This window comes from Triticum urartu, chromosome 5A (assembly GCF_056163025.1).
Source record: "Triticum urartu cultivar PI428250 chromosome 5A, HENAU_Tu73, whole genome shotgun sequence".
NCBI lineage: Eukaryota > Viridiplantae > Streptophyta > Magnoliopsida > Poales > Poaceae > Triticum > Triticum urartu.
This window is the reverse complement of record NC_141877.1, coordinates 16495970-16509989: the sequence shown is the minus strand read 5'-3', so window position 1 is coordinate 16509989 and position 14020 is coordinate 16495970. Positions and strand designations below refer to the sequence as shown.

General features: G+C 40.3%; 1 protein-coding gene across 2 annotated transcripts; it reads left to right on the top strand.

Annotated features, from left to right (window-relative positions):
- The first annotated feature begins 335 nt into the window (after positions 1–335).
- Positions 336–11416, top strand: LOC125506976 (mechanosensitive ion channel protein 2, chloroplastic). Of its 2 annotated transcripts, none has more exons than XM_048671684.2 (13): positions 336–662; positions 1397–1623; positions 3253–3410; positions 4025–4145; positions 4233–4327; positions 4444–4557; positions 6443–6503; positions 7231–7380; positions 7479–7589; positions 7924–8091; positions 8200–8313; positions 10237–10293; positions 10449–11416. In XM_048671684.2, exons 2-13 carry the CDS (start codon positions 1474–1476, stop codon positions 11136–11138), a joined length of 1989 nt encoding a protein of 662 aa, XP_048527641.1. In that variant the 5' UTR covers positions 336–662; positions 1397–1473; the 3' UTR covers positions 11139–11416. The 2 variants fall into 2 exon arrangements, with proteins under 2 accessions (XP_048527641.1, XP_048527642.1); XM_048671685.2 differs by having other exon boundaries at positions 336–683.
- The last annotated feature ends 2604 nt before the right edge of the window (positions 11417–14020 follow it).

Below are 14020 nucleotides of genomic sequence, written 5' to 3'. Positions count from 1 at the left end.
CCGAGCCTATCAGTGCTGGTATCTACACCTATTTTGAGCGTAGATTCACTTATTTTGGTACCAAACTCTTAAAAAAGGCTTATATTTGGGAACCGAGGGAGGGGGTAGTATTTATATTTATTTTGCTAATCCTTCAAAAGTTCTGCATGCAAATTATTCTGTTTCAATAAATAAAATTCGAAAAAGAAGAAAAGGGAAACAGAAACTTGTTCATCCACGCAACCCATGCGCCTCCGCCCCGCTCCAGTCCACCACCACCCACCAGCGCCGTCCCTCCCTCCGCACACCAACACGCGCAGAGAGAGAGAGAGAGAGAGAGAGAGAGAGAGAGCAGCGACTCGCGAGGCCGATAAGGCTACACGTGCGCGGCCTTCGTCTTCCCCGTCGCTCTCGTGGGCGTCCCCCTCCCCCTCACCTAGCCAGCTACCTCTGTCGCCGCGCGCGCGGAGGGCCGTAATCGCCTTGCCCTTCTTCCCCCAATCCCCACCTAACCCCCTCCGACCCCCGATTCGCCGAGCGCGCCTCCCCAGCCCTTCCACCCGACCACGCCGCCGCCCCCGAGGAACTCCCATCCCCACCGCAGCCCGGCCCGTCCCGGCCCTACTGGACTGGCGCGGAGCGGAGGAGATCTGCCCCGACCTCGGTTCCCTCCTCCTACTGTGGTGACGAACCCTAACTCGCCTGTACTGTTCTGATACTCTTGTTGATATGACCCAAGTACTCCTCATCCAGTTTGTCTTGCCTGATTTGTTTGCGTACTAGTACTAGTAATTAATCGCAATTTGCTGATGCAAAAGAGAATAAATTAGGTACGCAGGGGGAATAATGTTGATGTTCAGTTTTAGTTAACATGTTGCCATACCAGTATTACTAGTAGGTTCATGGATTTGAACCCGATACCTCAAATCCCCATTGCTGACAAAGCAACATGGTCGTTTTAAAAAAAAAGTATGTATAATTAGGTGGTCGTAGATGTTGAAATCCGATCTTCCTATCTGCACTTCAGTTTTAATGACATAGGCTAGCTGCCCATTAATTTCTCGCATTTCAGTTTCATCGTTCTCCTTAACTGAGTGCTAGTTGAGTCTGCTTGGTGATGGTATGGTAATTGGATTCATAATATCGGATTTGGTAATGATATGGTCTTTTGGGCTCTACTGAGTGCTAGTCGACTCTGCTTGGTGACTCTGGTTTCCCTTGCTTGAACTTAGGCTGTACACTTACTCTTGTGGTATCTTTGTACATTTCAGAAAAATACGCACTAATTTCATATCATATTTGTTTTAATAATAGCTTCAAAATCTACAAGCTTCGTGTATTGTGAGCCCATAATTTTACCAGATAGACAAGCCCATCAGAAAACACACTCATCATATTTTTTTTTAATTATTTCCAGGGGCATAAACTAGCAGGACCAACTGATTGAAGCTCGACCATTTGATGTGAACATTTTGCATTCCTTCAGTGCTTAAGATGGCGGTTGGACTAACATCCCAGCTGTTCCAAGGAGTCACTGCTACCAACAGATTCGGCCAAACCAACAATTTCTGTGGAGTACGACGAATAGCTGGTGTGGAGATGCGACGTTCTCCCCCATCCACTTCGTTTCCTTCACTTGCTTATGTATGCTCTCTTTCAGCCTTTCCAAAGCTAACAGCATTCAAACATTCTTCTTATTCTTTTTGTTACTAGAGGTCTAGGCGATTCTTTTTATCATGTTTGTTACAAGTCATTGAACTGCCAGTGTGTGTTCTCCTACATATATTTATTACCTTGCAAAAGTGTGAAGTATACTTTCATATTTGTGCCTAGTGTAAAGGTAGTAGCTGTCAGTTTAACAAAAGAGAACACATCTTGCAGAATAGGAGGCTGTATAAAATGTATGTCAGAACTCAGAAAGAATGAGCTATCCGTATCCAGTTCTCTTTCACAGGGCACCAGACAAGGCTGGCTACACTTTTCATTCAAATATTTTAATGTTTCAGTTTTCATCTAAGAAGATACTAGACTAAGAATGTAAAGTTACCCTTTGTTTTTCTGTGAATGCTGAGTAATACATTCCAGTTATATATTTATTATCTCATTTGAGCTGTCAAAATCATGCATAAATTTCTTAAATTGTAGATCTTTCTTTCTGTACATTAGTTTCACAAAATTACTCTACATTATACATCTTCCATTGGCCTGAAAACACTAAATCTGATAGATAGTTAACGAGAAGACCATACATACCGTATTCAATGACATGGCACAACCACTTCATTTTTTCTAAAGCATAAAAGTAGGGGGAGAGTATAAATGCTGGATTACATGCACTCGTGATTCCCGCAGTCGACATATATTTTTAATCGGAACCATTTGGGATGAAAGCCATCATACTAACACCTCCTGAGGTCAGCTACAGCTCGAGTAAAATGGAGGCTGTTGTACTGATGATTTGGATGGAGAGATCCTTTTGTAAATTAAAGTTAACCTACATCTCAATAGGTTGAGAAATGAGAGTTAACTGTTGAACGACTACTAGCTGGCAAGAATTTGCCTGTGATGACACCAATTGCGTTAGTTGACTAGGCGACTGTGTTCTTTAATAAAACATACTCGTCATCATGAATACATGTCAGTTTAAGGTGTGCAAGGGTCATGTCTTTTGGAATACGGAACATTTCTATTTGCTAATACCTATCCTGGTACTGGCTTGAGTATATGAAACTGACACTTGACTGCGCCAGACAATCTTCCATATTTTTTTTATTTATAGGTTGTTAGTAATATTGTTGAAAGCAAATCAGTTTCAGATGTTGTACCTTGGAGACATAAGTCAAAGCCTCACATTAGGAACAGAGGAGCTCTTCAGTTGATAAAATACTCCAATACACATGTATTCCATGACTTTAGCCTATGTTGGGTAACAGTTTAGTTATACTAGGTTTCTGTAATTCACTTTCATCGACTAAAATTTGAGCGGTGCAATTTGTTATAAGATACTACCTCTGTCTGGAATTAGTTCTCGCTGAAATGGATGTATCTAGACATATTTCAGAGCTAGATACATCCGTTTGAGTGACAAGTAATTCCGGACGGAGGGAGTAATTGGATGCATAATATGTGGAGGGTTGTCGGACACAATTGTTGCTCTATCATAATAATATTTATGCATTTTAGGTTGGGTCGGTACTGTAGTCCTGATGTCACACTGGGTTTCTCCCACATTGCTATTGTCTATCTAAAAAAAATGGTTTGTTTGCCTTGCAGGGGCAAGATTCCTTGGTGCATAACTCGTCCGGGAGGAACTACATGCCCATGCTTTATGTGCCTTATAGATATCGGGCCTTGCGTGTTAGATCTTTTGTCTTGCCAGTTGCTTTGAAGGAAATTCCTTTGGTGAAGAGTGCGTCATTAGTATTGACTAGGTAGCTCCCCTCATGGCATAATTTTCTTTTGAAATTTCTAGATTGCTTGGATAGTTTGCATGGATGATTACACTGAGTGGTTTGCCAGTTGACACTAATCTGGATTATTCAATTTCTGATTGACTATAAAAGGAATCTCACAGTAAATATTTTGTAAAGCAGAACATGTAACAACTATATTGTGGTTGGTACCTGGCAACATCTTTGACAGTTGAAGTTAAGATAATGAAGAATCTAGGGTGCTGATTGGATGCCTGAAGATGCTATCACATCTGTATAATGGTTTTTTCTTCTTCTTCAAAAATGATAATAATTAAAACATACTCCCTCCGTCTGAAAATAAGTATCGCTGATTTAGTACAACTTTTGTATTAAAGTTGTACTAAATCAGTGACACTTATTTTGGGACGTAGGGAGTATTAGTTAATGCACGAACATATTGGCCAAGATAGTTTGGCGGTAGTCTTGTGTGCTCCTATAGATAATTCATTAGACTCTTGGCTGTCCTGTTTTTCCGTTCTTGAAGTCATATTTTTACCATTTTATACTGTTTTCAGTCAGTTCATGCTTGAATCGCCACTTTTTAAAAGTTGCTTCTTTTGTTCTTTTGACAGGTCATGCGACACTTTACTTGCAAATCCAGCTACTGCACTCGTGGTACCTGCAATTGGAATAATTGTATTTGCTCTATGGGGTTTTTTGCCTCTAGTGAAGGACATCAGAAACCGTTTTGATGTATGTGCCTTTATGTTCAACCTGATTTTTTAACCTTATATTTATTGGCAGCTAAACAATCAGAGCCTTCCTTAATGTCCCTTGCAGCATGGAGGTAACTGGAAAAAGAGCCCTACATACCTAATTTCTAGTTCCTACCTTCAACCTTTACTCCTTTGGACAGGGGCAACACTTATCTGCAGGTATAGGCACAGCAGAGAGTAATGATTATTTCTTGCACCTATCTGATAGAAACTGCTTCCTCAGAATGTTTAGGTCTGTTGCTGAATTTCCCTTCTGCTCACACATTATCCTACAGGGGTTTGGATCCAGTCGTGTTGCCTTCAGCAGCAAGCCAAGCTGTTAAAACGCGCCTTTTGACTTTTGTGAGATCCTTATCGACCGTCCTGGCTACTGCATATATTATGACAAGGTGCAAATGATACACTCTCAATTAAAAGCCCCAATGACTGTTCGCAAGTTATATTTTTGATGATATAATCACGCAGACGCTTATGGCAGCGTTTCTGTTTCTTGATGCAAACGCACTTACCGGATCTTGGAATTAGGCGACTGAAAATCTCTTATTCTAGCTCAACATCAGTTTTGTTATGTAGCAAGTGGATACCTTAAACCTGTTTGTCTGGTTGAGGTGTCATAGCTGTGGGCCATTAGCTGATATGATTAGTCATCTTTTTACCTATTAGTTTCTTTGCTTGGGCCTTAATCCAATAGTTCAAGATCTGTTGCATTTAGTTAGGTAAGATTATTACTAGAATCCATTCTTTCTTTTAGCTGATGTTTTTGGGGCCTGTCTGTACAAAAGGGGAAGCAACCCAATTGAAATGAACTAATAAAGATTAAACCGAACTATTCTATCACCGTTATGTCTCGTCGTCTCTCCCTTGCCAAAGCACCTCCGTATCTTCTCTCTTCTCCAATCTACCTACTGTAGTCTTTCCCCACTGCCATGTCGTCTGAGATTCTCTAACTTATTGAAGGTAAGTCTGAGAGCTATTATGATTTGTAGCACAGTGGGGCTATAGTAAGTAACCTGCCTTTAGATCCCATCCCCCCAAACCACACAGTGCCAATATTTATCCAAGTTTGCCCCCTATAATTCAAACTACCATGTTCCACTAATGTTAAAATTATTTTGATTACTTGGCTGCTTTTATTGGGTTTTCCAGTATTATAAATCATCTGTAATTAAACCAACTTGACTTGTGCCCACAATTTTGATCCCCAGCTTAAAAAGTCCCAAACAAAATCACTAAATAATCAGAATAATAGGCACTCATGATTGTACCTGAACTAGCACGTTGCCCGTATGTCGCTACGGAGCTATAAAAAAGACTAGGGATTGGACTACCGGCTTAGGAGCTCGTCAAAAGATGTTGGTGTTTTGCAGCTGTTGCACAGTTCATGATTAAGAAGAGAGCAAAAATACAATGAAAGATCATGTTGCGGAAGTTGGAGTCTTAAGTGGCCATAGTAGGGCCCTTCACAATATTTAAAGTGAGACAGATTTTTGAAACTTAGGAGAACAGGCATGAATAAGTTCACTGCACAGGATCATGAATTGGCTAGGATGACACAGTCTGGTGTCCCGTTTTTTTTGCAATTTGCTCACTCTCTTATGTTGTACTCCATATAGAATTAGAGGAATTTGTCAGGAAGTGAAACTAAAACCATGAGCATGATTTATGGCGGGGTCGCATTTCCGCATTTGTTACGTAAGTTTTTTTTAACAAGAGTGCTATTCTCACATTAAAGTAGTACTCCCTCCGATCCGAATTAATTGACGCATCCTCTATACAATCACCCTCTAATATGTACTAATACCGCGTCAGTTAATTTGAACCAGAGGGAGTAGTATATTTGTTTATTTGTGTTATGTATGACATGGGAGTCAAGGTACATTTGTTTATTAAAGTCTTTCGAAAGGTTGCTGGTGCACATGTGGATAGAAATGCATTTGTTTATTCATTTGTTGGTAACATATGTGAACTCACCACCAACTTCAACCTTTATAAGTAGGAAAGAGAATGTGTTGACTTCCTTGTAAAATGACACCCCCCTTCCGGTATTTATTTGACTGCTCCTGACCAGTTTAGAGAGCTACAGCACATATTTTTTACTCCAGATATTCGACAACAAAGTTCCTTGTAGTGCTCTACTGCCGTAGAAAGAGGTGTATGCAAAAAGTGTTGAGATGTTATGTAGAAAATCTACTCTTGTTTGTATGGCTGGTGGGTTACTTATGTCTTAGTTTTTTATCCATGCTTCCAGTTCTAACATAATTTATCTTCTCTCAGCTTGATTCAGCAGGTACAGAAATTTCTAGTGGACATACGAAGCCCCAGTGATACACGAGCTGTAAGAATTATTTCCTTATATCACAGTGATTACGTTGTTAGAATACCTACTGTTGTTCTATCAGCTGGATTTCAGTTCTAGTTATATAAAGGATTCTATCAGCAGGATTTCAGTTTACATTATGATGCATTTGTTTCTGAAGGAAATAGTAAATGGATATGATGCATATTTAAGGGTTTGTAGGGATAAGCATATATAAGGATGGGAGTTTGTTGGTGGGGGGGATTCTCTTTCTGCAGTATTCTGCAGCACTTTTACTGACTTCCTATGAGAATTGGGAGAGGTGGGGGTGAAGGTTGTATATCAATTTGTTGAAGAAGTCTTTTTCCTGGTTTTCTTTGTAGCGATTCCGTTTGGGAGGTTAGAGTTTATGAAGATAGAAAGAATGATGTTTTGATACTTTTTTTCGAAGCGTAGATTGTTATTCGAAATTATATTTACTCTTTGTTTTTGTAGACATTATTGAATACTATAAGTCTGATGCTGCATTAAGTACTTAATATCTTGGATTAAACTTTCTCAATGTTGGTGCTCTCAGTGAAACTGATGCTAAATTTGATATTCGGTCTTATTAAGCTGGAGTACTTATTTTTCATTGTACTTGTATCATATAAGTTGCCCCTCAATTTGTTCCAGTACTTATATTGCGCTGTACTTATAGCATATAAGTTGTCCCTCAATTTTTTCCATTGTTGTAACCATACTTATGCAAGTCTGTCTGTGGCAGATGGGGTTGGATTTTACCATGAGAGCTGTTTACACTGGTATCTGGATTGCTGCTGTTTCTCTCTTTATGGAGTTGCTGGGTTTCAATACCCAGAAGTGGATAACTGCTGGAGGTTTCGGGACAGTATTGCTTACGCTTGCTGGTCGTGAGGTACTGCATTTTTGTTATTGGTAGTGTTAGCTTGTTCTGTACTTTTTTTTGACCAAAATAGCTTGTGCTGTACTGATTACTATGGTCTTCCATTGCAGATTTTTACAAATTTCCTCTCAAGTGTTATGATCAATGCCACCCGCCCATTTGTAGTGAGTGAATGGATCAATGCAAAGATAGATGGTGTTGAGGTATCTGGTATTGTTGAGGTCAGTATTTTGTATGCTTTATTTGAACTTCCTTGAACCATCTAGCATATGATGTGGATTTGCTGTTTTCTTTGTTCCATTTTGTGGACCAAAGCAGGAACCATCTAGCTAGGAAGTTATTCGTCCCACAATTCAGAATTTCATGAACTAATATCAGCTACTACCTCATACAAGATATTTATACGTTTCATTCTATCTTTATAATTTCACGTAATTTGATTTTTAGCATTTTTCCCATAACCAGACCTTTATTTATATCCACTGATATTAGTCCCTTATACATGATATTATTGATGTTTCATTTTGTCACGACACCAAGTAATTTGCTTTTCAGCATGTTGGCCTGTGGTCACCAACAATCATTAGAGGCGATGACAGAGAAGCTATATACATCCCTAATCATAAATTCACAATGTCTATATTGAGGAATAACACTCGGAGAAACCATTGGCGTATTAAGACATATCTTGCTATAAGCCACATGGACGCTGGAAAAATTGGTGTAAGAATTTTGAATAAATCCTGCACATTACATATTTCTCTTTAACTGTGTATTGGTGCATTAACTCTTAGGACCTATTTTAACCATGTTTTTCTGTTTTTTTGGTAGATAATTGTTGCAGACATGAGGAAAGTGTTGGCCAAGAATCATCATATTGAACAACAGAAGTTGCATAGGAGAGTATTCTTTGAAAAAATTGATCCGAAAACTCAAGCTCTTATGGTAATTTCTTATATTAAGCAAATCCATTTTTTCATTTAAATACAAGTCATAGGTGACCCTTTTAAAGGGCTGTTTGGTAGGACAGTTATTGACTTGGCTAGGAATTGTTGAAGAAAGATGGTTCTAGATGGGAAAACACGAACGCCATTAAGTCATATAACTTGAATGTGTTCACATTGCACATGTGCATTGATGGCATAAGAAAGATGGTTCTAGATGGGAAAATTTCAAATGGCCGGTGGGGAACTTGATGCTCGTTTAGTTAAACCATAGTATTTATTAGTGCATTTGTATTTACATTTTTCTAATTTATCAGTACTAATTCATTTGATGATCATGCAGTACATTTACTGGGAGAAAGTGCAGCCAACAATTGTAGAAACATTTGATCCCTTATCGTCTGAGTACCCACTGATGTTTAATTGGCCTGAAATTGAGTCTCAAAAGCATGACGAGTATGACACATTGAACTGGCGTGTCCGTACGCTTTTGGGCCTCAATTTCAGGCCAATTAAGCATTAATGAGTACTCATATGATAAGGGATTAAATGTTTCTACAGCTGTTGGCTGCACTTTCTCCCAGTAAATGTGCTGCATGATCATCAAATGAATTAGTACTAATAAATTGAAAAAATGTAAAACATATGCACTAATAAATACTGTGTTTTACTTGAACGAGCGCCAAGTTTTTCACCGCCCATTTGAATTTCTTGCCATCCAGAACCGTCTTTCTTATGTCATCAATGCACACGCGTAATGTGAATGCTAACCAGTATATGACTTAATGGCGTCCATGTCCTCCACCAATTTGTAAAAGCGGTGAGGAACATGCTTGGTGGAGTGCGGTGCTAAAACAGTGCTAAAGAGAATCAATATAGCCCTCCCCACGAAGTCATCATCATATGTGTCAGTCTCGACAATGTTTCTGTTCAAATCGTCTATTACTATTTCACCATTTTTTCTATTCACGAAATGAGGTGGCACAATTTCCTTTCTGTCCTCTCCTACTTCAGGTAGCACTTTCATGACATCCTCACCCTTGGTTTCTAGTCCGAATATGTTATGACCGGTTTGGTCTATACTAGGAAGAGGCCCACCGGGCATTAGTATTAGGGGCTTGGCCCACAAGTTATCTTAGGCAAGTTATCTTAGGCTAAAGTTATAAATACTCGTGTAAGACATCGTTTGAGAGCAAGCAATAAGAAGAATATTATCTCCTATTGCCCGGCTCCCTGAGGAGCCGGAAACCCTAGCCGCCAACAGCCCTAACCGCCGCCGCCCTTCTCCTAGCTCGCGACGGCGCCCTGCCGCCGGCGCGCCCGTTCCTCGCCACGCCCTCCTCCATCCTTCCCTTACCACCTACGGCCTAGACCTGGTAGAGTACTTGATTCTACCAGAATATGTGGAACACATCATCGTAACACACTGTTATGTCACCATTCTTAGGTTGCAAAAGAACCTTCTTTTAGTTATGTCATATGCTTTAATCATATATTTGAGCAGGTTCTTCCGCATTAGCACAATAGGAATTTGCAACATCATCTACAAACTAGTGCCACGAAGCCAAAGAAGTTGTTTAGAGTTAAATTTGTTCACCAAAGTGCACCACTAACCTTTTGGGCCTCAATTATCAATCTGTTTTAGCTTGTCAAAACTTAAGCATGAAGAAACCTCTAATCTGCAAGTTGGTTGCTGGTGGTAAGGACTAGTTACCTTTTTGTTTTACTGGTGTCTCTTGTTTTCACATCTGCCTTCACCCTTGTTCAACGGGTATCAAGATTGTAGGCTTCTTGTGCATGCATAATTTTTTATATTCTTGAAATATCAGAGCACTTGCCGTTCGATTGTCTTCAGTTTTACATTGTGCCAAAATTTGCATCCTTATAAGTATCTTATGTATCGTGCTGTTGTGCTGTCCTGCAGATATACATATCCTGCTTTGTGAAGACATCGCATTTTGAAGAGTATCTAAATGTCCAGGTAATTTATTCTGTATCTGATGCTCCATATTCTCCTTGCAACAGATGTGGGGGCATATTAATTTGTATATAGCATATACATGGTGTGATAAAATTGCTGCTCAGTTTAGGTAGGACCAGTTGTACCAATTGTTTTGATGTTCCTTATTGCAACAGGAAGCTGTTATGTTGGATCTTCTTACAATAGTTGGGCACCACAGGGCAAGGCTTGCCACGCAGATCCGAACAGTTCAGAAATCATATGGCAACGCAGACATTGACAACATTCCTTTTGGAGAGGATACATATAGTCCTCGTGCACGTGGCCGTCCGCTCCTGATCGATACTTCTGCAAGGATCAGTGACGACAAGAAACCTCCTCGACCAGTGGTAGCACGTGAAGATCAGAAAGCAAAGGTGGCCAGTGTATCAGCGGTAGAGACGAAGTCAGATGCACCTGATGGTTCTAGTTTAAACAACTCGGAGAAGCAGGAGGAGAAAAAGTTGGTTCCAGACGATGCTGGGTTGAAGAAGGATCATGTGAAAACAACAATACCATCTCCCACAACTCCATGGGCAGATCCTGTTGCGTCTACTACTTCCAAGACTGATGAAGGGAAGGCTCAAGGATCAGAAGGACAAGGGGATGGTTCTTCAGTTGCTACGCCAAAGAAGGAATCTAGTAGACCTGCCTTTGAAGACAACATTGTTCTTGGTGTAGCTCTTGAGGGCTCAAAGAGGACACTCCCAATCGATGAAGGAATGAACCCTCATCTATCGCTATCTGAACCTGAGCAAGACGCTGGTTCGTCGCCTAAGAAGAAAGGTCAAAGCTACTCACTTTCAGGCCAAGAGAAGGCGGACTAGACAGGTGACGGATCCATGTCGTTGGATCTCTATGAATGATTTGTCACCAAGCCGACCTTTTTTGTGCGCTTGTGCAAATGCAATCAGTCACTCGGTCATACAGCTAGCTCTTCTTTTTCCATGTTTAAGGGCATGAATACATGTTTATTTCTGGGAACCAATGTACCTTAGGCATCGATCGCTGTCAGGCTTGTGACGTCACAAGAGAAATATTCTGTACATATGGTGCATCTGCTGGCTGTAACGATCTTCTAGATAAAGTTGGTTTATGTTGGTTCTTGGTGGTCTAGGTGGATTCTTGTGATATTGGAATCATGTTCCGCTGCCATCAGCTACAGACTGACTGAAATGCTCTGCTTGATGCAGAGCGAGTGTGTAAAGGGCATTTCGAAACCACTTGACATGCAAATAGCATCCGAATTGGGTGGTCATGTAGTACATGGATGCTGTGATGGATGATCGATTTCAAGATTTTTTTGAGAAGACATACATTTACATATGATGATCGGTAGAATGGTTTTACATTTCTGAATCACAAGTCCGGAATAATTTAGGCCCAAAACGGAGTAGTAACTATTTTATACAATGGACACACATGAACTTGTCACTGTGAAACAGAACATGGCCATAGCATGATCACATGATTTTTAGTGTGTACTCGCATGATAAAAGATATGTTAAAATTGTTTCTGAACGACTTGATCAACACTTATCACATGCTTAGCAAACAAAAATTATATACAGACCCACACATACTACCTGCCTTGAGAATTAGGATGTCATAGGCCCATTGTTTACGAGTGTAGATACGTTTTCTTCCATATTACTTTCAATCTATAGAATATACTCCGAAATATTGGAGGAAAACATAAAATTATGATAAGCAATTTAGTATATTGCCTTCATCAAGATGCCCATAAAATCTAGAAGAGCCACCCCCCTGGATAGTTAGACAATGGTTTTGTACTTTTGTACAATAAATTATTTTCCTTGTGAGGCTAATACAATTCTTTTTCATTTCAATTAGATTGGACCCACACTGCTGTTGCTGCAATAGAAGCATTGCCAATCGTTGGTTTGAGGCAGAGATCTCAGAGCTCTTTAACGGTTCTTGTAATTAAGACGGGTCGTTCATTCGTAGAAATTCAACAGTGAAAATTGGTTTATACTAATTTTCAACCACACCACTGTGTTCTTCTGCCTGTCGCCAACATTGCCCCTATGGTCATGTGACCTAAATTTTGGATTTTATTTATCAAGATGACGCGATTACGAAACTCTCATGGATTTAACTGCATCTAGTTATCAATTGTCATACCTGATGCATTTTATATACGAGAATGTGGTCTTGTATGTGATCAAATTTTCTTGGCTTTTATTTTTGACGGCGCTGCTAGCATGAGCAGTGTTTGTTTCGCACATGCATGTTCTGTCATTATTCAGTGCGGTGTTTATGTAGAGCTAATTCAAAAGTCTTCAGCTAGCTTCTCACCCTTGCTCCTTATCCCCATCTCCTGCTCTTGTATCCCTCCCCTGCTTGCTGATTTCTCTCGCCAAATCTCATTGTATCCCCAACTTGTACCCAAATGCCGGTATTGATCCTGAGTGTTCGTCTCATCTCTCTGTTTGGGTTGTGACACCAAGGTAGTGGCCCTGCAACTTTGCCCGTCATTTTGACAACCAGTTTACTTTCTTCAGATTTATAGGTACACTCAGATCCATTCCTAGGTATTGAATAAGTCTTGAAAGGGAGTATCTATGCACCGGACGTTCATGAACTTCTCACCATTCTTCATGCAATTGGCATTCAACTACTCACTTCATGATGTTTTCACCATTCTTCTTTATTTTTCCTTTTACAAGAGGAACCAAAAAATGGAAGCAGACTGGTCACATGATTTGTGTGGTGTGCACTCCAATGCTATAACAGTTTTTGAATGACTTGTTCAACACTATCTGCATGTTTAGCTGAGAAAAAAAAACTATACATAGACTTACTATATATACTCACCTACATTGTGAACAAAGGTGTGAAAAGTCTATTAATGTAATGAGTTTGGATTTGTTTTCCTCCATGTTAGTTTTAGTCCGTGATATACTCTGAAATATTGGAGGAAAACAAAAGAGCATGGTAAGCACATACTTTTTGCGGCGGCACCAAGATATTTGTAAATTTCAAATACAATCATTTGAGCGAGGAACTTGAGTTGAAATACCACACAGAGCAAGGAAGGAGAAGCGCTTGTCGCTGCTTGTGATGCGACTGGATTTACTGCAATATGGACTGCCTTAGAGACTGCTGGTAGGCGGAAGATACTAATATTGACATGTGCCCACATGATCGAGCACATAGACCATGGTGCTTGGCGGCCGATTGATATGGACACGGTGAACAACCTCTATGACATTCAGTTGTATTGCCCCCACTCTGAGGTCTGTCGCAGCATCAACTACAGCACGAGTCCCTGCCGTTGATGGTGTATGTGAGAGAAATTGCAACTGAGACCATAGGCCGTACCATCTCTCTACCTGTACATGATTGTCGATGCAGTTAAGGAAACAATGTATGTTCATTGCTATATATGTTTTTTTTACACTGGAACACCTTGCATTCCAAATTATGACGGACCGACCAAACCGGCGGGATTAAAACCTGGCACTCCGCATTGCTCTGGCTACCATAAGACACCAGCACACACGCTCCAGGACAGTACAAGACTTGATAATCAATAAAACCCATCCGGAGTAAATACTTCGCTTCACGGAAGAGCACGCCAAGAGGACGTCGATCAAGCTTAGTAGAGGCGACAGCCTGTTGGAGCTCTCTCCGCTCCGTTTCACCTTTTGGCATTATACCAGATCAACATGAACTCTGTACGCAG

What these genes read in the sequence shown, in the direction of transcription:
- LOC125506976 (XM_048671684.2), top strand. Translation starts at nt 1,474, where the DNA reads ATGGCGGTTGGACTAACATCCCAGCTGTTCCAAGGAGTCACTGCTACC. An exon ending in GCCCCAGTGATACACGAGCT is followed by an intron (nt 6,504 to 7,230) that starts GTAAGAATTATT and finishes TGTCTGTGGCAG; the next exon opens with ATGGGGTTGGATTTTACCAT. An exon ending in AAGAGTATCTAAATGTCCAG is followed by an intron (nt 10,294 to 10,448) that starts GTAATTTATTCT and finishes TTATTGCAACAG; the next exon opens with GAAGCTGTTATGTTGGATCT.